The 24,172-nt window shown below is 50.7% G+C and overlaps 1 protein-coding gene across 1 annotated transcript in view; it reads left to right on the forward strand.

Moving 5' to 3' along the window:
* PDLIM4 (PDZ and LIM domain 4) overlaps positions 1 to 19,790 on the forward strand; it is a 50,794-nt gene extending 31,004 nt beyond the window's left edge. Inside the window, exons 4-7 of the mRNA XM_086471008.1 lie at positions 12,454 to 12,632; positions 15,024 to 15,181; positions 18,523 to 18,643; positions 19,586 to 19,790. Of these exons, the coding sequence (XP_086327134.1) occupies positions 12,454 to 12,632; positions 15,024 to 15,181; positions 18,523 to 18,643; positions 19,586 to 19,790 (663 nt within the window). The remainder of the gene's footprint in view (positions 1 to 12,453; positions 12,633 to 15,023; positions 15,182 to 18,522; positions 18,644 to 19,585) is intronic.
* The last annotated feature ends 4,382 nt before the right edge of the window (positions 19,791 to 24,172 follow it).

Below are 24,172 nucleotides of genomic sequence, written 5' to 3' on the forward strand. Positions count from 1 at the left end.
AAAAAAAAAATAAAGAAAATCATATGTGGCCTTCAAGTGTGAGTTTGTGCCTCTGGTGTCCCAGCTCTGGGCACCTGGGGACAGCAGTGGTGTCCCTCAGGGAGGGGGGTTTGGTGCTAACTTGTACCTTAGCGCTGATTTTAACAGCTTTAAAAATGCCTTAAATAGTCTTGTATTGATTTTTCAGTCTCAGTAGATTTTTTTTTTTTTTAACTAAGGATGGATGACTTCTCATTTGATTAATTGTCTCTGAGTGTTGCTTAAAGTTCTCTATGGGTTGGTGTTGTGCAGGACGTTTCCATATACATCTTGGCAAAAGCACAGCACAGGCCATGCTTATTTCTGTGAACCGGGGGTTAAAGCCTCCTCGCTGGAGAGGTGGAATTTCCTTTCCCAAGGTGACCGACCTTCCTTCCTCCCCTGGTTCCCAGGGTGGGACGGGCTATGGCTGCTCCTGGGAACGCTCTTGCTGGGCTCCGCAGCTCCACGGTCCAACCAGCCCTGGCGCGGGCATCAACCAGTGCTCTCGGGGCAGAAGGAGGGGGAAGACGTCTGCCTCGTGCTTTTGGGAAAACAAAGGATGAGATAATGCCCTGGCAGGAGTGTGAGTTCCCGTCGCATGGGAACTCCTAGCATGTTGTTCAAGGACTGATTTAATAGCAGGAACATGCTGAATCCTGACGGCTGCTGTAAGCGGCGTCAGCCTTGGGCTGCGGGTCCTCCGGCAGCTTTTCACATTCAGCTCTCAGGGGTTCGCACACCACCAGAACCTGCTGATCTGATGTACTGGGTGAAGAGGCTACACACAAGTTGGTGTGCATCTGTGTGTGTTTTTTCCTATGATATAATAATGGATCATTTGAAAACAAAGGAATTTTCTCAGTACCACTGTGATGTGTTTATCTCTTGTAGCCATAGCCTTTTATATGAAATCTTCTGTATACCTCTTACATAAATCAGCATCTTTAAGTGAGCTTCAATAATCCTGGTATATGAAATAGGAAAGAACAATCTAGCAATAAAAGAAAAAAAAATGGGAATGGAAACTTCAAAACGTTGTTTTCTTCTGTCCAGGTATCTTGAATAGTTTGCTCTCATTGAAGGTAAATAGGAGCTGTGCTAAAATACGAGCGACATGCATTGATTTAGGAGAAGGTAGAAAATGCTCTTGCATGAAGAGCTAACATGGGTATACACCACGTTACTTGATAACATCAGTTTCAGTGGTAACTCTGTAAACACAGGCGAGGAAGCTGCCTGCTTGTGTGCTCAGAAATACTGAGTGTTTTTTTGGAAGCACACGTGTACTTCACAGGGTTCCTGTTCTTATCTGTCAGGAAAAATAACTTATGCCATTTCACGGGTTCCTTCCAACGTGAGATACTCTGGTGATTCTATGGTTTTTCCTTGTGGCTCACTTAAGATGAATGAATTGCTCTTGGCAGGTTAAACAAGTGACTGCAGGGGTGAGAGGGTGCGGAGCGAGCTGTCTATGGGTGGGTGGGGGGGATGCTGGGTGCCGGCGGGGTGCTGGGTGCAGGAAGGGTGCTCCCTGTGGTCCCCGCACCTCCTCGCAGCCAGCCAAGTGGCACAGGGGGTGAAGGAGATGGAGGGAGGGCAGGGAGCAGCTCCTGAAACTCCCTTTGGCAGGAGAGGTCGGTAAATGGCAGCCAGGGCATGCGGAGAGCCTGGGACGGCCGGGCTGCGGCAGCTGCCTCCCACTCCTGGACCAGCCCGCTCCTGCCACAGAGGGCTGGCGTGTCCCATGGGCACTGCCAGGGCTTATTTGTTAGCAGGAAAGCCTGAGATGTGTGTTTGACTCAAGCTGAGTTTTATCTCCTTTATCAGTGAGTAAAAGCGAAAGGATGGGACACTGTAAAATGAAAAAAAAAAAAAAATCCTGTTGCTTTTGTTGCGTTTTCTTGTTGACCAATACCCTGGCTTTTACAGAAACAGACATTCAGATAAGCTGTGCTGATGAAGTAGGCATCTTCTGGGTTTAAGCATGTAATATCTTATCTGAAGCTTAGCTTGTTGCCAGAGATGCTTTTTTTTTTTTTTTTTTTTTTGCTCTCGATTGGCTGCTGGTAGTGGTTGTGGAAAGAAAATCAGAAAGTGTGATACGATAACACCTGAAAATGCAACAATTCCCCCAACTGGGAGTAGAGGAGAGAGACAGTAAGCTGAAAAGGACAAAATCAGGATGTTGCCTGTTAGTGTTAAGCTCCCCAGGTTTGTTCTTTAAGCCGAACACCAGATGGTGAGAAAAGTGATCGAACGGTCGCGTTAAATGATGGCTCGGTCAGGTGGCGCTGTGATGGGAACAGCAGCATCTTCCCCAGGAGGAGGGGGAGCAGGCAGGGGGCCTGGGCGGATACTTGTGATGGGTTTGGGTTTTCCTCTGTAGTGGGTGTTATTCTCTATCAGTGGAGAGATTGATCCAACATACACAGCAGCCTGTGCACGGCGTGGGCAGCCTGAGGCTGGGCACTGGCAGGAGCATCAGCCTGATGTGTGCACTGAGCAATGCCCCCCTGCGCCATGGCAGTCTGCCCCGGGGCTGGAAAGGTGACCCTGAGCACTGGGAAGCGGAGAGGAAAATCCTTTCTAGGGTTTAGACTGTCGTGGAGCTTGGCTATGGCTAGATAGTCGTCTGGCAGGAGGGCGCTGCTGCTGCCAGAGAGAGGAGGAAATTCTGAGGCTCTTCTACCTTTGTTATCCAATGTTATTGTATTGCAAAAATAGCTTGAGCTTTCGCTGAGGTTTATTTTCTGTTGATGGTCATTAGGTTTTCCTGTATGGATGAAAGTTAAATACTGCTTACAGGGTACATAGAAATTCTTTTATTCTTAGGCTTTTTCACCCCCTCTAATTTCTTCTAAAATTACTTATCATGAATATTAGTTCTGTTCATGTGTGAGACTGTGACTGAGGTTGCCTTAGGACTATGAGAGCTGGAGATGCTCAAACCTGGCGTGAGCCTTCACACAAGTTCATTACATTACTGCAAGGCGGTGGTTACTCCCATGTCCAAATTCAGAGCTTTGCCTGAAGGCATTTGGAAAATGCAACCAGTATATCCTGTGCCCTCCAGTCCAGCAGAGCGTGTGATCCCCAGGTAACTTGCTTTTCTGTGGAAGCGTTAATAAAGCTGATACGTTTGTACAAAGCCCTCCTCTGTCTGCTGGTTCGACACCCCTTTGCACCCTTGATATTAAAAACATGCCCTCTGCACCGGAGCCGGCGGGATAAATGGAAACACATTTTAATCATTCTTGCCGGTCTCGGGTAATTTTTTTTCCATTGCTGCGGATTTTTAAGAAACCACTGGGGAGCCAGGTGGCTTAAGGGATAAAGTCGTGGTGTAGCAGCTCGAGTGCCTCTTGAGCTCTTTAAGTATCACGAGGGCCGCGTCTTCTCCCAGGGAGGTGAAGCCATTTGGCGGAGCTGCTGGGAGCCAGCAGCCATCAGACACTCGCTGGTGGCCATCAGCGTGGCTGCACCGAGGTGGAAAAGCGTTTGCTCCTTAGGAAGGGTCTGTGCAGCTTACTCGTGTCTAATTGTGAGAGGTTGTCCCTGGGTTAGATGTATGCTGCCCTTGTGCCCCACAATATATGGTGCAGAACATGTGTATGTGCAAATATAGAGCTGGAATATTTTCCTAGCTTACCCTAAACCCACTTTTTTTTTTTAAATAATACTTCATTTTACAACACAGAGCTCTTTCTTGTGAGAGCACTTCTTCAGAAAGGGGTGGATGTCTTCCTCCTGGAAGTTAAGAAATTCCTAGCCATTGTTTACAAATGGTTTAGAAACTTCCCTGTCCATGCAAATACCTTTCGGTTGACTCTTGTCAAGGGTGCTACAGCACTGTCAGAAGGACACACCAGCTAAAGCTAGGAGGAAATGTTTGGCTTTTACCTCTCCAGCGCTGTCACTCCGGACCCGGTGCTCTCGGTGGGATGAGCCACAGGCTGGTGCTGGCCCCGGTGACTCTGCTGGGCCCGAGGCGAGGGTGGTGGGTGCTTTTGGTCAAGTCCCAGCTCCTGGACTCGTGTGTTTATGGAATTATTCCTGAAAAACAAAGCCAGGCTGTGGTATGCAAAGGTATGAGTGTTTTACCTGTGGAAATGAGGTTTTGTGGTTGGAAAGTCATGCGGACAGGAGGTGGTGGGGCTGACCTCAGCCTGCTCCCTGCCACAGCAGCGATTAAAGAGAAAGCGATGGAGACTTTCATGTAGTGCTTTTGCTGCAGCTTGCAGGGCTTTCTGCAGAAATTGCAGCATGTAATACAGGAATAAGAGCTTTAAAATGAACCTGACTGCCAGGCTCCAAGACCACGAAGCCGAGCAAACCTTAGCAATGCTCGCAGGGGCTCACCTCTGCCTGCCAGGACATAACCCATGGGTGGTTTTCGGCATGTCCAGGACTCGGCATGAGGCTGTGGGGCTCGTTTTGAGCCCCTGTCCTGAGATCTAACCTGCTGTGCACCAACAGCCGTGCCTTCTCGGGGTACAGACTGTCCTGGGGACACGGGCGGGCTGGGGCTCAGCCAGGCTCCAGTTGAGTCATGTTTTCATGAATGGTGTCTGCAGCCTTTTAACTAGAAGACCATCTGATTTTAAGGGTTTTGTCTCTTGCTTAGATCTGAAAAATTAATTTGGTGTTTAGCTGACGACTATAAAAGGAATTTAGTAAGAAGGCCACGATGGATAAAGGCTTTCTTCAGGTCGTGGTATACGCTGAAAGAGGAACTTGGCAGAATGTTTTAAATCAGTCTCATAAAATAACCCATATGCTCTGTTCATCCAGCTTCAGCAAACTACACCCGATGTTTTTTTCTTATCTGTTAATCTTCTGAGCTAAATAGTGGGATCGTACTTACTAGAGCTTTTTACAGTTAGATTGAAGCCCACTTAGTCTGTAAAACAACCATCTCGCCAGGACATCTGAACTGGGCTCACAGGGAAATGTATGCAGCTTTTAAAATTTATCATTTTCCTCCAGCTTTGGGGGCAGCTTTTGACGTCAGGGTTCACCACGGGACTTCTTTCAAGGTGGTGAGCTGCAGAATCGATCCTGCTCCTGCAGACACTGGCCACAGTGTAAATCTGTTATTTGCATTCAATGGAAACGGTGCTGTCCGTCCCGTACGCTTTCTCTGTGGGGTAATAATATTTCCATTTCTGGGGCTTTTGAACCAGTTCATCAGAGACAAGGTACTGTCTTTGCTGTTGGAAAGTGGAGGAAGGAGAGGAAGGGGTCACCATATTTCAGTTTTCTTCTGTACAGAGGCTGAATTTCAGTCTTGAGGGTGTCAGCATACGCTAGGATGTGTCTTCAGCCTTGATGGCATGTCCCACGTGCACAAAAGAGGACTTGCAGCAATGAAGGCAGTAGAATTTCACCCACAAAAAGCCCTCTGCCAGGAGATGATAGAATCAGGTCATCAAAGTCTGACTGTACCCCTTGGGTCAGAAGACAAGGCAGCCATGGACAGGAACTGCACCTTTGCTTTAAAAAAAAATCTTTGCCCCTATCCTGTCCTTTTCTCTTGCTACCAGGTCAGAGCTAGTCCTGTGGAGCCCTGGGCAGCCAGGGAGTCCGTCACCAGGCTGTCTGGGCACGTTGGACAGCAGGCATGATGGGGACAGGTCTCAAACTGCTGCTCAGCCATGCAGAAACCGTGATGGGTTTGCCCCGAGCCAACCTTCCTTCGGGCGTTGAGGCAGGTGCTCTGATGGTCTCCAAATAACAATAATGGTGACGTACAAACATTATCCCGGTTCTGCAGAGAGGTACTCCGGCCTTCTTCTCTTCCAGGGTAGGCAGCAGAGGGATGGATGCCAGGGACACATCTTTTAGCCATGTATTGCAGAGACAGTCGGGGGGACGCTCTCTGCAGAGCACGGCTGGGCTCAATTACCCAACCTTGGAGCGAGGGGGAGAGAAGTTAAACTTCTTGCCTTCCCAAGCGAGGAGCCGGAGCACTCGGGCTCATCCTGCCGCCGCTAGAGGACGGACACAATCAACCAAGTGTGGCCACAAGAGGTACTTCTTCCAGGTGACCCCGTGGCTGAAGGGTGCTTTGGCCCCCTGGTGCATAGCTAGCAACGCCGGTGTCTCTAATTGAGCGTTTTGGCAGCAGAGGTCTGGCTGATGCTGACGGGTCGCGCTCTGGTTTTAGGAAGGGAGTGGATCTGAAGTACATCAAACAGAAAACTGCTTTTGGCTGAGCCAAGCCGTTAACGACCTTCATCTCTGTTTAAGTCTGACACAGCGCGTGTTTATAACAGAGAGCAGGGCTGGCTCCCCCGGGCTTAGGAAAATAAATGTCTTGCAGGCAACCCCTGCGGCGGCCAGTGGGAACTGGAGCTGCCGCTGGTCGTGTCCCTGCAGATCTTCTCCCACCGCACAAGTGGGCTCCAGGATGGATTTGGGGCTCGGAGGTGTAATTCCACAGGCATGTTCAGCTCTAGAGCTGGTGAGTCTGCTCCCAGGGAAGGTTTCTCAGCTGTGCCAAAGCTGCCACTGCTCAAAGCTCTTCAAAGGTGCAGGTGCTTTTGTGGATGTTGTAGGAGCCAACATTGGCCTCTCAGATTGGCAATCTTCAGTTCTAATCTCTGTCTGATAATCTGGAAAACGAGATGAATTATTCTGTTTGCGCTTCTGGCCTTTTAATGGTCTAATTTAAAACACTGTGAAGTGAATGAATTTTAAGTGCTTTGGATCAGAACACGAGGTCTGATGTTCTCTAAAGCCATGTCTGGAGCTAAAGACTTGTAGCTGAAAAAGGCTGGAAGGACAAATAGGGCATTTTGCAAAATGTCGGAAAATAATCCTTTTTCTTTTTTTTTTTTCCTTAAGAATAAGAAAACTTGAGGCAGCAAAATGGTCGAACTTTAAGACAAGCAAGGTTGGATGTATTTTACCAAAGTGTATCAGAACACAAATGCAAGTTCTACATCTGGTAGAGCATATCCTTCAAGTGCGAAGGGCAGTTAACTCCTGTAAAACGCAGCCCTGAAGAGCATGGCTGGTACCGAGGCAGTGAGCATGGGGGACTTCTGCTCACCAAGAGGTGGGCTTAGGTTTAAACCCATGAGTTGCCTTCTTCCCAGCTTTGGATCCCAGCATTAGTCCTGTTAAGCAGACAGCCAAAACTGCATGCTCGCCCAGGTGGATTTTAAAAATCTGAGATTTATGCATTTTGTTGACTCTACAAAAGGTGGTTTCAAAACATGGTAAACTCTCTTCAAATGAGATTTTCAAACCTTTCGACAGTTCCTGGTTGGCCACACGTTTCCCTGCTTATGGAAACACTTATTTCAGCAGTGATTACCTTGGTAGAAATATTTAATTCCTGAGTCTTCTGTCCTGTTACAGGTTTGACTGAAAACCCTGCGGGACAAAAGCATCTCAATTCAACTACTGCAGCAGAATCAGGGGCACAACTGCATCGAGCAGGCAAAGCCCATCTTCATGCTCGTTACCCAGAGTCTGCTTTAGCGCTGCGTGGGGAAGCCAGAGATTATATTTGTGTGTCTGCTGAAATCTTCAGCTTGCTGCTTTTAATGCTGCCATTTATGTTTCCTGAAATTTGAAACGATGTGTCCTGCAAAAAGCATCCGAGCTTCATTACTTTGATGGTGCTCGTTTCTCTGCTGGCTGTGGCCGGGCACCGCGCTGTAGCTAAACTGAAGACCTTCAGCTGAGACAGGGCAGAAGGGATTTGCTAATCAGCCAGCACAGAACAGAGGGATCGGCTGGAAATGGAGTAAGTGCTTGTAGAAGAAGGGAGGGGAAAAAAGCTCTCTCCCTATTTCTGGCTCTTCGAGGAGTTCCCAGGATGAAACCCCTCATTCAGCATCTTTCCCCTAAATATAAGAGGAAATACTGTGTTTTAAGAACACTGTTCTCCTTCCAGCACAGAACTCCTATGTGGAAGGGCTGCTGGGGTGGATGCCGCCTCTCGGCTGCCCCTTGCAGAAGCACCCACTGTGGGCAAAGGCCACAAGCCCCCGAGCAGCTCAGCTGAGCCCTGTTTCTCCCTCTTAAATTTTTTTTTTTTCTGGTGGAAGCCAGAACAAGTGACCTGTTGAGATGTTGGAGTGGCTTTTGTTTGCTTCATGCCTTTTTTTTTCTAAATATATTGAGAGATTTTGTTTGGTTTTCAATTTAGTAGTATGTTTTTACAACAATGTAAGTGGCATCAGTGTCATGTTAGTAGAGTCTCATTCTAAGCTCCAGCCTTAACTCTCATCATATTTATGTGAGAAGAAACTCTGTGGCTCAAGGTTGGCAGGTCACCAGCTGTGAACACGCTCCTTTATGCCAACAGCTGTTGCAGAAGAAAAGGTTTTCATTAAGGAAATCAAAGACCTGTTCCTGCTTCCAGCAAAGGTGCAGGCCCAATGTATCAGCCCTGTTTGGGGCAGAACAGCCTCTTTCTCTTCCAGATTTCCTCCTGCGTGTACCATGAACTGTTTCCCCTGTGAGATTTAGACATCTTTCATGTTTCAGCTGGTTAGTGGTATGGGCTCTTTGCTCCAGAAAATTGTTCTTTGTGCTTTTGAGGCTGCGTTGGTGGGGACAAGAGCCAGGCATCTGAAAACGAGTTGAAATTTCTCTTTTCTCTTATCTTAATAAATGGTGGCACCCAAGAACGTGCTTGAGACTATATAGGATGCTACAGCTCAGCACAAGCAAAGTTGACGGCATCTGGCTGTTGGTGTCCAAGTGTGGTGGAAAGAAATGCAGTAGCTCGGGCCCAACAGCCAACCCCCACATGCCTCGTCGGTGCTTGCAGCCCTGTGGCAGCTCGGGGCGAGGTGCCGCTTGCTGCCAGCGCTGCTCCTGCCACAGCTACGTCGGTCCGACTCCCTGGCTTCCCGCGCCTCCTGCCAAGAGAAACACCCCCGTACGCCGCGTGGCGTTTCCCTTCTGCTGCAAATAGTTCCCAGGGATGTGAGCGCCGTGTGGGTACGGGCAGCCCTTATCTGCGCCCGATAAGGCACACGCTGCCTCTGTGCAACGCTGATAAATGCGTCTAGAGGAGGAGGTGTTTTGGTGGGGATGTGCATGGGGTGGCCAAGGCAGGTGGTTGCTGCGGGTCATCTTTTTTCGTTTGCTGTGGTTCATTCTCCTCCCAAGAACCCCTTTTCCTTTGCTCATGCCTTCCCCTAGTGGGAAGGGACGGGCTGGGGGGCTCCAGCAAGGTGGTGACCAGAGAAGGTCGGTCTGGCTGGGCGCTGGCCAAGGGAGCTCCCTGCACATCGTGCTGCGTTGGTACCGCAGCCACACATAAAACCACCCCAAAACCCACCTGCTCCCTGGGACTGGGGTTTCAAACAGCTCCTTTCTAGCTCTGCCTTGTGTTTATTTGGTGTGGGACGGCTGCAGGAACAGTGTTTGCCAGGAGCGGGGAGGCCTGGGCTCCAGGAACTCCAAATGCTGCGTGTCAGGAGGTTGGTTACGCTTCGTAATTGATGATCCTAGAAGGCAAGCGTGAGAAAACAGATTGCAAGTTTCTGTTTCGTAGGTTAAAAGAGTTCTCCTTGGTGAAACTTCACAGGCCAGCTCTTGGGAAGGGTTTGCAAACCCTCTTAATTTAAGAGAGGCCATAAAAAGCAAGAAGAAAAGCCAGCAGAGAAAAACAAATTAGGTCCCAAAGCGGGGGCGGGGGGAGGATTTTTTCTGATCTTGAATTTGAGAACTGGGAAGAACTCCATCTGGTTCTAGGTTTCTGAGAACGAACGCACAAGTGTTTTGCGAAGCCTTGCAGAGGTCTCTCAGACTTTGAGATGAGAAAAGAAGAGTTTGAGCTCCATCCTGGGAGCAGCTTTTTGTGCCGCAGGGAAGTCACGTAGCAGAGAAACTGAGAGCAACAAGAAAGGCAAAGCCTGGTGTGCTCTCAGAGGGGTAAATGCTCTCTGTGTGTTTCCCACAAAGCCATTAGCTGACCCCAACATGAAGCACAGCTCTCCAAAGCCTGCAAGGAACTTGGTGGAAAAGGCTGAGGGACATCCACTGCTTCATCTCCATGGTCTTGGTCTGGTAGGTGTTAGGGTAGCAGGACCGCTCCGGCATCCATTGGGAGGATCCCGTTGATCCTTATGGATGCTGCTGGGTCACCTGTGGCTTTATCTCATGGCCGAGCAGACGTAAGGGTGAGCTGCCACCACCAGGAGCATCCTTCTCTCGCAGGGACAGGGAGCTGGTGGCAAACAGGGATGCGGAGTGGCTCAGCAGCACAGGGAGGGCTCTGAAACGCCCCGCTGCCATCACCAGGCTTTCGTGGCTTTTGGAGAGCGCCCAAGCAGTGAGTTTCAGCTTTACAGCAACATTTGCTCTCGATGTACAAATTGCTGAGCTTAAGGGGGACGAACAGGCAACGCTTTACAAGCTCCCTCAGATTAAACAAGTCCGTGGAGATGATGGTCTCTAGGCCAGTTTTCAGTCCAGAAATAACCACCAGCCTCGTGCTCCCCGGCGAAGGGTCTGGGTGTCCCTGGCACGGAGGAGAGCAGAGGAACCTGCCCTGTCCTCTGCAGCGGAGGCTCCAGCTGCCGCTTCCCTCAGACCGAGTGTGCGTGTGAGCCCCGACGCGGCGATAATTAATGATAACAGCTTTCTAAAAGCATAACTCTGTAGCTGGTAATGGCCTGCCGGCCAGCATGGGCCATTGCTTTTTACCCTGAAATGTTTATGATCCTTCTTTTCCTCTCTGTGTCACGGTTGAAAGTGTTTTCTTTATTTCCCTTGAAACAGTAATGTTAAACGTGGGAACTGGAAACCCGTAGCCTGGTTGTATTTTTTTAATTTTTAAACAATATAAATTGGGGAACAGTTAAAATTATATTATTCCTGGCAGCGAAATTCCTTTCTTAATAGATAATTTGAAGTTATTGTGCTGGAAGCAGTTTTCCCCACGTGTGTGTGCGTGCACGGTGTAGCATGAGCGGTGCCGAGAGGGCTCGGGCGGCTGCTGAGGCTTTTCAGGCGGTGGAAGCGCCGGGAGCTTGCCAGAGTCTGCAGTTTTTCAGCTGATGGCAGAAAAAAAACCCTCAAAGGCGCCATTTTGCGGTTCTTAATTAAGCCCGTTTTTTATCAATGGGACTTTTGCCTTGGGAAGAACTCAAGGATTGGACATCCAAGATCTTTTTCGAGCAGGATCTGGTTTTTATTTCGCTTAGCTGTTCGTATTTTACAAGGCTTGGGAGTGCCAGTGTTTTCTACCATGCACCAGTGATAGACATTTGTTTCCAATTAGTATTTATTGGATTATTTTAGTCAAAAGTAAGCTTTGTATTAAAGCCCCGCAATGTGTGTTGTGTTATTTGTTCACAGGACGGTGTTTTCTGTTTCTGCTTGGTTTTGCATCACCTTCAGTCTACCGAAAAGCTGGTGTGAGGCGGCCTCGCTGGGGATCTGCCCTGAAAAAAACAGATTAAACAGATTACAGCCTCTTATACAAGCATCTCTTTCGTCCTGGGTACGGGCATGTTTCTGACTCGCACGGCTGGAAACAGCAGCAGCCAGCGCATGTCCTGTCCGGCTTTCTGCTGCTTTTCCCCACAGCTGGAATTAGCCCCTCTCTGGGGAAGGGGCTGCTGGTCGCTCCCCAGGCTGAGCGTGAGCGGGTAAAGCCTGGCCCGGGTGGCTTGTGGCAAGATTGGCAGTAGGTGCCTTTGGGTTTCTGGGCGGGCTGACTTGACAAAGCTTTGGAGAAACACATCGCTAGTGTTTTGCGTAGGTAAATGTCACGGGAAAACTTGTGTTTTAATGGCATCTGAGTTCCTGGCTTGAGGTCGTATGACCAAAAGATTTCTGTAGTTTGCCTGGGGAATGAACAAGCAAATGAAAATATGAATACCAAGCATTTGACCAATGCGTTTCTCACGCTGTAGATGACTGATATTTTGGAAGAAAACCTCCCAAAACGAACGCCGATCTCTGAGGACAAGGGTGGTTGCAAGGGACAATGGCAGGGTTGGCCCCTTGGCTTCAGGTCTTGCCCAGCCTGTACAGGTAGCTGCAGAGCTTGGGTTGTATCGTGTTCCGCTAAGGTGAACGGGGAGCGATTGCCCCGAAATCAGGAGAGCGGTAAGTGCTGTTGGAGTGATGTCAGGCGAAACGAGAAGCAGGCTCTCGGCCTTTCTTTTGCGGAAATAACAAATATGCTTTTGCAGGAGAATAAATGCAGAACACTTGGCAGCAGCTCACCGTGGAGAAGCAGGCAAGTTCATTTGGTCGGAGACCAAGGAAAGCTGCACAGATTCAGCAAGATTTGACTGCGGGTCGGGTCTGAGTTTTCCTGCATATCTCAGTTTTCCACAGCGCATATAAAACATTATTACTGCAAACTGCACATTCCAACGCAGCCTCTCCGTGTATATCATACTAAGAACTGTAAATCTCAGGGGGTTTTCTGCTTTTTTTCTTCTCTTCCAGGACAACGGACCTGCCCAGAGCCGGAGGCAGATGCCCCACGGGGCTGGTGGCAGCCCTGTGGACAACAAGCAGACGCTGAACGTGCAGCACCACCACCCGACCCGGCTCTACGCTAACAGCAGCTCCGAGTCAGCTCTGCCGGGCCAGCTGAGCGGGCTCCACATCGCTCCTGCCCAGAGGTAGGACAAGAGCACGGCTCACGCTCTGAGTCCCGCTGCTGCTCCTGCAAGCTCGGTTTCAGGGATGTGCGTTGAGGTCATGGGGCTCCCGGAGCTTCGGAGATGCTGGGCTCAGCTCCGGCTCTGTCAGTCGAGTGTAGATGTCAGGGAAAAATATAAAACCAAGATGCCAAGTCCTGAACAAAATGGCCACGTGTGTGTCTGTGGCAGCTGCAATGCTGAATTTAAGCTTGTGATGCTGAAGCAATGTTCAACCCTTTCTCTCGGAGACAGGTGAAGGTGCTGGATTTCCAGATCTACCCAAGATCCTTGCATTGTCAGTGGGGGTAGGTAGATTAATAGATCCAGTCCCCAGGCTGGGATAAATGCCGGGGAGTGTCACAGACGTTAGAATCCTGGTTTTTCCAAGTATATATTCAAGGCAGGGTGGAAGGGGTTTCCCCTCCTAGGGGTGGGGATCACACTCCCACAGACCTGGGAGTAAACACTTGGCCTGGGAGCTGGAGGTACCCGCAGAGAAAATTAACCCCAGTCCACGTGGTATGTTTATAAATGTAAGATCTGCTCAGCGCAGCTGTCTGGGAGGCTGGGAAATAAATAATGCTCGTAGGAAAGAAAAAGCTTTTGTGTAGCCAAGAACGGTTTGGGTGGATAACTCTGATTTTGAGACAGGCCGGGTTATGGACTGCGATGCTTTCACATGGTTTACACTGCTGATGATTTATGCTGCTCCAGACTGGCAAAATATTCTGCAAGAAAGTAATGTCTGTATCGAATACAAAGAGCAAAGAGGGTTTCCTTTCAGCTCGGGAACTTGGTGCCTGCATGAATTCATAGTTCAGTATTTTAGCGGCGCTGCGAGCCAGCTCACTCCTTGTGCTGCTCCAGGAAAGTTAATGAAGTTGGAAAGAAGAGAACCACAAAAAATACAGAGAACAATCTGATGTTATCTGCGTGTGAGCCAAAAGCCGGGAGATTAGCTTGGGTGTTTGAGTCAGAAGTGCACTCTCTTTGAATTTGTGCTTGATCAGGCTGGACTGGTCAAAACCTGCCCTTTTTCATTGAAGCGTGAATTGGTGTAGGAAAGGGCTGTGGCAGGGCGGACAGGCACTTGGGGCACACGGGGAGGGTTTGGGCTGGCCAGGGGTCACAGGGATGGGTCCTCTCCTATGGCAGTGGCACTTCTGCCCCTTGTCTCGAGAGGCTGGAGCTGTGGGAGAAGCCAGCAGGGCTGCCCCATTACTGCTCTGCCCAGCCAGACCGGGACTGCCAGGCAGGTGTCCCCCCCCCCAGAAAATGGAGCTTTGACTTTTCTTTGAAAGTGAATTTTGTTTGGGTTTGGTTTTTTTTTCTTTGTTTGAAAGTGAATTTGGGGGGGGGGGGGGGGTGTTTTGGTTTTTTTTAAGCAGCATGAATATAACGCTGGTGGAGAAAATGAGTCAGATGGCACCTAAAATGTGTTAAGCTATCTGATGGCATTCCAGGCTCTTGCTCTTTTTATTGGTTTTATAATGACCTTGATGACCTTCTCCTCAAAAAGGAAAAGAAGCCCCTTCCCCCAAAGCTGTGCTGGGCTTTGGGGCCCCAGCGGAGCTCAGCAGCCCTTGAATTGGGCTCTACTCGGCAGGATACTTTGTATACCCTAAATGTTTTTTGATTCCAGACGACACTTTTCACGTTTTGATGTCTCGAATGAACTGGAATAATGGTTCAAATTACTGTTTGTGGTCTGTTGTACCCCAACCGTGCTGCATACGGACAGGGAGCAGGCTCAGGTCTGGGTGCTGAAGGTCGTGGCTGGGGGGGAGTTATGGGGCTGCTCTCGTGTCCCAGCCTCGGGGCCGAGCAGCACAGTGGGGTGGTTTTCTCATTCAAGCTGTGGGCTGTGTCTGGCAAATGGATATTTTTTTAATGCAGCCACCTACAGAAACATCAGAAGAGGCCCTTGTGGATGGTAAATGGATTTGCCATCGTGCCTGGGCTGGGCAGCATCATCCGCTCTCCCCGAATGCCCTGACAGGGGTACGCGGGGTGGGTGGATCCCCTGGCCCTACATAATTAATGAAATGCATTGTTTTACCCACTTTTTTCAATAAATTCCATGTGTGCCAGAGCAATTTACAGTGCTGGTAAGCAGCTGCTCTCTTTCCCGGAGGCATCTGGTAGCTGGGCCAGCCCTTGCTGCGTTGCTCAATCGGAGCTGAACAGGAACGAGTTTAACTTCCCCGCCTCGACGGCAGCACCGGGGCAGGCGTAGCTCCGGGCAGGGACACGCTGTGGGAACAGCAAGGTGTTTCATTGACTCTGTGGGAGGTTGCAGTACCTCCCTGAGGAGCTGACAATTGCTGTTTCTGTTCCACTCTGAGCCTTTCTCGCTTTTCTTTAAAACAGCCTCGACCCCTTGAAGTCTCTCTCGCGGAACAGAAATGGGATCGACATGGAGTCAGATGTCTACAAGATGCTTCAGGATTATGAAAAGCCCGTGTCGGAGCCGAAGCAGTCTGGATCCTTCCGATACCTGCAGGGCATGTTGGAGGCTGGTGAGAACGGTAAGGAGGTTGGCACCCCTAGCACGTCCCAGCGCAGCCCAGAACCGGGGCTGCGGCACGGCACCGCACTGCTGTGGGGATTGAACCCTCATTTGGTCCCTCTGAGCCCACCTAGTTGTTCCAGCAGGCTTAGCCTCCTTCTCCTTCCCTCGCTGAGGTCCAGAAGCTGAAGAGCCTCTAAAGGACCCGTCTCCAAGAGCTGACACGTTCGCAAACTCTTGTGTTGTGCTGAGGCAGCTCCACGGGAAGGTCCAGGCACCCTGTGAGGGCGAACACCCAGATGGCAGGTTTCAAATCGGGGTTTCAGATGCTCAGCATCGGGGGGCTCCCAGGATTTTGTGGCTGACTTGAGAGCATCATGTGAAAGTTGGATTTGCAAACAGCTTCTGCGTGGCAGCCATCTTCCTGAGACGGTTGATGAAATGTAATCGCCTAAAGTGGTTGTGTCGGGTCACCGGGGGAGAACCGTCGGCCTGTTTAAGTAAATGGCATTTGCATCAGGACGTGGGATGGTCCTCAGCAGCGCAGGGATAGAGATCAGGAGCTCTTGGCTTCTCAGGTCTGCCACAGCTTCCCGCCCATGTCGTTAATGTGGGAAGGAGCCAACTGAGCATTAAATAATAAGATCTCTAAACTGCACATTTCAGCTTCTTTTTATTTGCCTTTCAACCTTCAGTGCATTGGGGCTTTCATGTTCAAACTTTCAGGCTTCGCTTTACAGTCATTAGGACAAGACTCTTCATTCTGTCACCTTCCAAGAGCCTCGTGCTCCGATGATGTGAATCCAGGAACTTGGGAAAATACCAACTGCTGCAAATCTCATTAGGAAGCTGTGAGAGGCAGCCAGTCAGGCTGTTGCACTTCAGTCTTCTGTGTATATGAACTGGTGGAGAAGGGTGTTTAACTGGAAGGATATTGCTTCTTGCTTCGCAAGAAGAAAGCAGCACAGTCACGGGTAACTTCTGAACATCGAGAGGTTCTGCCATGTTTCCTTTCCTCAGTGGTACTTGGGCATGTCTGCAAAGCATGAGGTGGGATCGGCCTTGGTAGTACTGGGTATAAATATTACAGCCCCTTCGAGGCTGGCAGGAAAACTGATGTTAGTTACAAGTTCCAGCCATCCCTTCAGGTCCCTCACTGAGAGCAAGCACAAGCAGCTTCACTGTGAGGCTCCTGCTGCGCACCCAGGTCTCTCTGTTAGGAGGAAGCAAATGGGAAGTGACTGGGTTAATCCCAGTTAATGACACTGCCGCCTTCCCCCCTTCTCTGTGCCAGGGAAAGGGAACAAAACTGAAGATTTTCTGCTGCCTCCTCTTGCATCCAACAGCACTGGGGTGGCAGAAACCCAGCACTGCCCTTTGGGGAGGAAGGGAGAAAGAGAAGGGCATGGGCTGGATGAAGGGGAGGCCGAAGAGGTGCCAGGGCAGTCCCCAGACCCTGGGACTGTCCCAGCCAGTCCTGGATGTCTGCTCACCCCAGCAGTGTCTCGGCACCAGCCCCTCGCTGGTGCATCCCTGTGCGTTTGGAGCTGGGAGGCTGCTGGCGGGTCCCAGCCAGCATGGTGGCAGCTGGAGAGGTCACCTCCCGGGGCGCTGCCGCCGACCCTTCCCCTCTCAGCCGTGCTGTGCGGAGCGGGGGGTGTGTGACTGGCTGCAGGCACGGTCTCACTCGTGCCTCGGTCGTTACGACACTGTCTGTTTATTTCATAAGGGATGAGAAATGAAGTGAAAAGCATCTCTCCTGGCATAAAGCTCTGTGATGTTTCAGCAGGGTTTAAATCCCCAGGAGTGTTCCTGCTAGGTTGTCTTACAGCTTCCACCCCTGCTCCTTTTTCCTTAAGCCTGACATCATACGTTTTGGCCCAAGCCTGCTGTGCACTGTCCTTTTAAAGTCATGATCTTCTCTCCTGAGGAGCTGGGTGTCTTGGACAACAACCTGGTTTATATGGAGGGTGTTTCTACTGGAAAGCCGTATTTACTTCACTGTTGCCAGCCCCATCCTGTGCCTGTAAGGAGCTTCACGCCGAGGATCTGGCGGAGGCTGGAAGAGTCGCAGCAGTCACCTCCCTAGGTGCCCTTGGTATGGGGAAGACAAGCATTGCAGCCACGGGTGGTGATGGTTGAGACTGTGGAGTTAAAGCACCCCGCTGCCTTGCCGAGGACCATAAATGATGCTGAGAGTGTGGGCTGGTAACTAGAAGGAAATGATCTGCCAGTTGGGAAGATGGGAATCAGCCCTCTGCAGGGCTCAGTTTGCTGCAAAATCTCTTTCTTTCCCCCCCTGCCCCGGCTCTCTCCTTTAAGCAGTTTATCCAAGTGCTCCATCTGAGAGACAGTCACAGCTTAGCCGTGAAATGTTGGCAGATGAGCACGTCTAGCCCAAGCACGCCGCGTCTCACGCTGGGGGAAGCCAAGAGCTTGAGCAGTTGTTTCAGTTTATTCCCAGCAAGGCAGCGGAAGGACTCGACAGGCGAGCTTGGCTGGAGCCAGCCCAGCGCCCGGTCAGCTCCTGGGGTGGAGCAGCCCGGGCAGACTCGCACGAACTGAGGCTTTCAGCACCTCCAAACAAGATGTGTCTTGGTGAAGTGGGGTTTGGTGGGAAATTGAGTCCTTTTGGGTTTCGTTATGCACAACATTTTCACTGCTTCCTTTTCCCGTTGTTTGACCGCTATGAAAGGAGGCTTGGTGCCCCAGAAGACCCTATCTTCTACCACAATGGGTATTTTTTAGATTGTTTAAGATTAAATTAGCATTCTAGGAAGAAAAATGCGTGTATTTCTATTATTGTTCGGTTTAATTTGCCTAATTTTCCAAAAGGCTTTCATTTTTGTCAGTTTGACAGATGGTGGATCTACCAAGTGTACCCAAAGCGCTGATGTGATAGAACCTCTTCTTTCTGGAGCTTTTCTGAAATATTTGCTGTTTATCATTCTCACCTCACTAAAGAGTATTGCAGCCAAATTCTTCTCTCATCTCTAGATGAAGGCTGCTTTGCCTTTTGACAAGGTGCTTGTACTGAGTGGGTGTCATCACAGCACACGGGTGGATCATCTGCTGACGCAGCCGAGGGCTTCTGCCGCCGTCCGTGTTTCGTTAGGATGAGCAGAGGGTCAGCGCAGCGTCCTGCAGTCACCTGCAAACCTCAGTGCTGTGTGGTTCTTGAGGCAGTCGGCCTCACTGTTTGCTTTTTAATCCCTTCCAAGCAAGTTGCAGGTTCTATTGTGACAGAAGTTCATCCTAAAGACAAAAAGAAGAAGAAAAAGGAAAAAAAAAAAAAAAAAAAAAAAAAAAGGAGCCCTGATAGGCCAGGTTTTCAGTCTGTGTCTGTTTAATTCTTGGCAGGGGAAAAACTCGACAAACTGAGCAACCCCCGAAACATCAAGTCCCCGGTGTCAAAGCTTGGCGGTGCCATGTCCGGGCTGCAGATGCTCCCGGAGTGCACCCGCTGCGGGAACGGCATCGTGTAAGTCTCGCGTCTCGCTGAGGCCTCCGGGTCGGTGGGGATGGTAACGCAGGGAGGCGGCTGGGCCGGGTCCCACCAGGCCACGTGGGTTAGAATTTATAGCAGAATACCTCGTGTTTGTAGCAGGATACCTCGAATCCCTTTCTGGGTTTTTTTTGCTAACTGTATATAAACCTGGAATTGAGGAATACGGTTTGGATTGCCCCTTTTAAGGGAGTCTTGCAGCAAAACAGGGATGATTCATGGGATGGTTTCTGCCCTGCTTATCATAGTAACTGCCCAGGGACTATGAATAGCACTGGTGTTGCTGGCAGTGTTTCGCTGCCTTACGGAGGGAGAAACGCTCCGAGGGTCAAGCAGAAGAGGTCTGCGGATTATTTTTGTTTGTTTGTTGCGGAGTTGCTCTCTGAGGGATGGATGTCGGGCCTGATTTCAGAGAACATAGGCGTTTTTCTACTTCATTCTGTTGTAATTTATGTGCTGCTGTCATTTACGTTCAGCTCCAGCCAGATTGGCTGGCAGAGAGTCTGCTCTGCAAACGCCTGTAACCGTGTTCTCGCTGGTGCCGTGCGCTGAGGGTCTCTGCTCCAAAAAAGCCGCGGTGCCTGCGTGTGCGCAGCCCCAGCCCCGCCAGCAGCGCTTGGAGGATGCTGGTTCCTGATGTTCGGATCCAGGCTGAGGGTAGAGATTTGAGGCTCTGCTTGGCATCGAGCCGTGGAGCAGCTCCAAAGGGGGGCACGGGCGGATGGGAATGGAACAGCCCTTCCCGCAGAAATACAATGGAGCCATGCCTGGAGCTGGGGGGGCAGCTTTGGGTGGGCTGAGATGCTGGGATGAGAACCCACAACCACCACCTTACTCCGTTTTACTTAAGGCAGCAGGAAAAGCTGTTTGCGCTCATTGTTTCTCCATCTCACCCCAACTCTCCCCATCTCTCCCCAGGGGCACGATCGTCAAAGCTCGGGACAAGCTCTACCACCCCGAGTGCTTCATGTGCGATGACTGCGGCCTCAACCTGAAGCAGAGGGGGTATTTCTTCATCGAGGAGCAGCTGTACTGCGAGACGCACGCGAAGGAGAGGGTTAAGCCCCCCGAGGGATATGACGTGGTGGCTGTTTATCCAAACGCTAAAGTCGAACTTGTCTAAACCCAGGCTGAGCTCCGGAGAGGTCGGGCGGCCGCGCGCCCACCCACGTCCTCCCCGCCGGCGGCGCAATGTGGCTGTAATCAACCCCGATTGCCAAAGCCCAAGTTAAAATGCCTTTTCCTAGATAAAACCGTTTACACTTGGGATCTCCAGGGGATGGTGTTGAAAGCATACGAACAGGTTTTTCCCTTCTTTTTGACACTCCGCTTTTTGAGTTGCTCTGTTGGGTTATTAGTCGGTGCCATAACCTTATCCAAGATCTGTGTAAATATTAATTAATTCTCTACTCTGTTTCGTATAAAACCAGTATTCCTTTTGTTTGCCTTCCCTCTCCTGAAAAAGCAAGGGAGATGTTTTAAAAGCTCAAAGAAAATAAGGCACTTTAAGAAAAGAAGGAAGCTGACTCCTATATCCTGACCTTAATGTCCTGCCCTCTGACTGCCCCGGTGATTAAAAACCGACCCCCTGAGGAGTCTGGGACGAGGTACCGGTGGATCAGAGTCCCCGGCTCAGCCTCATCCCAGCAGATGTGCCGAGGAAGGGCGGTCTCTTGAAACAGTATTTGCTGTGAAATTCACTGGATCAGGGCGCTGCAGTTTGAGGCCGACACAGATCCGAGTTCCCCAGGAGATCTCCACCCTGAGCGTGCGACAAGGCTTTCTTCTTCCTTCTTTCACTCCTAATTCAGTTGTTCTCTGTCATCTCATCACCTTTAAAGGACACCAAAACAGCTCGGAGCCCACCTCGGCTGTTCCCACCTCTGTGCTCCTGCCCCACGGCTGTCCTTGCTTGGGCCGTTCTGACCCTTCCCTAGCTTTTGCTTGATTTTTGCAGTCCTTTATTTCTAGATCCCCAGGATGCTGCCATCTGGGTCTGCCTCCCAGTAGGGAAGTTGGGATAAAATCCCTCCAGGCACTTTAGGCGGTAACTGGAGGGACAGTGAGCCCAGCTGTGAGCCCCGAGTCCAGGGCTAGCGCGGTCGGATTTACACCCGTATCCCAAGGCTGCGCTTTCAGCCAGGTCCTTCATCCACTTCATTTGATGGTGAAGTGTTTTTGAGGATCTTGGGATGTTTCTTTGGTTTTGTTTATTTTCATGTTAGTGTTTGGAGGAGAGAAAGAGAGTTTAGTCACCCAGCTGCTGGGCGTCACCGGAGGTGGTGGTAGGAGCCGTGTGTTTGGTACCACGAGGTTACTTCTGCTTTGCAACAGCCTCCTTCTTCCTCCTCCCTTGAGAGAGAAAGGACATGGGGTGGGGGGCAAGAAAAGTCTGTGCTCACTTGTTTTCTGTGGAAAAGGAAACTAAGAGATGGGGCGATGGCCAAAGCCCTCCTTCCCCTGCTGGCTCTCCGTAACAGGAGTCTGAGAAATCTGGGATGGGAGGAGGGTTGGGAGCACACAGTTTCTTCCTACAGGTGTTGCACCCCCAAAGCGAGTAAGGATTTTAGGTACCACCTCGCAGCCTGAGGGAGGGATGCTGGCCATGCACATTCCTGCCACCAGCAGAACATCCCCCCTCTGTCGGCCATCAGGGTTTTTAATTATTAAAGTACAAGAAACATGTGGGAATTTTTATCGTTTTTCTTGTATTTGCATAGCCTCGCTCAGCAAGTTGGCCCCTCTGGAGGGAAATACTCGGGACAACTGTAAATGCTGAGGAGACTGACGATAACCGGGGGCGAGCGTTGCTGCCCTTGTTTGCAGGCCTCTGCGGGGAGCTCCTTAGTCTGCCATGGTGAGAAACCCAATTCCTCCGTTAACTTCGTGCGTCACTGGGCTGAGCTCCCCTGCCTGTAGCTTGAAAATTCAGGTGTTGTCCAAACCCAGGACTGAATCCAGCTGGGCTGAGCAACGGGAAACTCACACCAGGAATGACGCAGGGAGGGGCTTTTCCCATTTTCCACGGCAGGCGGTCGCAGCTGCCAGCTGGGGCTCCGTGTCACTCTCTGCAGCTCTTGTCCCCTGTTTGACTCCATCTGCCCTGTGGTTGCATCCTGAAATTCATAAATTGTTTCATCACCCTCGTTTTGAACCCCTAACTGAGTGGGGTAACTAACTCACCTTGGCTGCTGCACCAGTACGGCACTGGGAGCGCTGGGCCACGGGGCTTTTCTGTTAATTTGAAACCAAGTTCCCACAAATCAATTTTTCCACGCGGTTGTCTTGTGGTACCCTTCCTCAGGAGTGATCAACTCCTTTGATCCCCTGATGGAGCCCGAAGCTGGAGCCGCCTCGCACGACCCCATCCCGGGGCACGCTGAGCCCTGGCTTCGCCCTACGGGGTTCGCAGGAGCTGCCGTCCCGCCGGGTGATGCTATCGAACTCTGTAAAATGGGGGGAGGGCGCCGTTTGTATGAAATACAAAATAAACTTGTATTGGCAGTTTTATATCTCTCATTGCTCAGCTGGGCTCTGGCCTAGTCCCCAGCTGGGTCTCTCCTGCGGCAGTACCCCCACGTGTGGGGGCCCCTTGGCACCCCCATAAAGAGGGCACTGGTAAGCCCTAGAACCCGCCTCGGAGGCAGAGCACTGCGCTGCTCATGGCGTTGTGCAGCGAGAGCCTCGTCTGAGCTTGGGCTTGTGTTTTGGGTTTTTTTTTTTAACTCCTGAGACCTTCCTAGGCCCCCTCATCCCATCGGGAGCAGAGACGGGAAGGGCCGTTGTGTCTCTGCCCATTCTGTGAGCGCCCGTGAGCGCCCGGCTCCTCCGGTGTGACCCAGCTCATCCTGCCACAGGCCAGAGCTCTCCTGCATCTGTCCCTGCAATAAGGCAAATTAATTAGGTTTATTAGCAGCGTTTAACCAGCCGTGGTGCTGCTCCAAGGGTACTTTCCTCCAACTGAGGGGCTGCGTTCTCACCAGACCAGGAGCCGCAGCTCGGCGGGGCTGGGGATGGCACCTGCCCCATCACTGCCGCAGTGGTCCAGGCTGAAAAAACACCCTTGTCCCCAAGGGTGATGCAAACCACGGTACAGCCATAAGCAAGCAATGCTCCTGAAAGTCCCCTTGCAGGGGCTCATACCCCATGAGCCAGCACAGGGAGCCTGGAGCTTCGACACCAGCACGATGGGGGCAAAACTGGTCCCAAAAGCCCTGTCATGGTTGACCCTTGAACCACAGAGACCCTCTGGGTGGCGGGAGCACGGGGGAGCAGGAGGGTGACGGCAGGCTCACTGGTACAGCTAAACTCAGCTGTATCGTGATGTTTGCTTGTGTGGCTCAATCTCTCTAGGCCTGGTTTTAATGGTTGGTATTTGAGTCACTGGGAAAGTCAGAATTCATGTGAGTTAAGAGCCTCCAACAGATATTTAATCTAAAAGGTTTTATTTGGAAAGCGTTCATATATGGAAATCATTGCTTGTACGTGCCTAAAGTATTTAAAAAGACAAAGCCCCCTGGGGATCCACATGTGGATAGAAGATTTTCATATAGTTTGGGTCCGTGGAACTCCACATCTCATTAGTGCAGATATTCAAATAATTGACATATTTACGACTCTCTCCCCAGTCGGTGGTTTTCCGTTCACCCTCGGATGCACACGCGTGTCAGACGTGTTTATACGTTACAGCCACCGCCCGCCCTGGCCCCTCTGCCCCGGGCGCTACTGCTGTGGGGCTCCAAGGGGCGATCCCCAGGCGTGGGACTGCAGAGGGGGACACAGGGTGCCTGGGGATCAACTGGGGACCCTCCAAGACCCCCCCCGCTCTCCCTGCAGCAGCCCCGGCCCACGCAGCAGCCGCCGTCTGACCTGCCCAACCCCGGGAGCCTCCTCCAGGCTCCTCAGACTTTGGAAAAAAAGACGTGTACGATCCAGCATGATGAAGGGCACCGTTTATTAACTAAATGAGGCGGGAGCGGGGCCAAGCTGATTCAAGTTCTAATTGTTTAACTTTTTCCATGTATCATCATTAAAGTTTCCTACTTAGCCAGGCATTATTTCCACCACCACACCCCCTTTCTTCTGCTGCTTTTGTTTGGAGTTGTTTAACTTTGCTTTTGTCACTGGATAGCTGCCCCAGGGACCTTACAAAAAAAAAAAATCTCAGCTCGTCCATTTGTATTAGGATGAAAGTCCTTGTGCCAGAGCAGGGGAGGTAGAGGGAAAGAAGCTCTTTAGAAAAGTTCCCTCTCCTCCCTTTCTCATGGGTGAAAGAGGCTATTTTAATTGCTGCAGGGAAAAAAATCTTCCCCACACATACAATAAACCACACAAAACTGCTCCTAACTGCAAGGGAACTTATCTGCCAGTTATTCTGCCTCTCTGTTTCTCTCTGGGAAAGCACAGGCTGTCAGGAAACACCCACAGAGCTCCCCCAGCCCGGGAGCACCTTCTCACACAGGGATGTTTAAATATTTTGAATTTTTACGGGGTCCTAAAGCAGTT

This window comes from Leptosomus discolor, chromosome 10 (assembly GCF_034619465.1).
Source record: "Leptosomus discolor isolate bLepDis1 chromosome 10, bLepDis1.hap2, whole genome shotgun sequence".
NCBI lineage: Eukaryota > Metazoa > Chordata > Aves > Leptosomiformes > Leptosomidae > Leptosomus > Leptosomus discolor.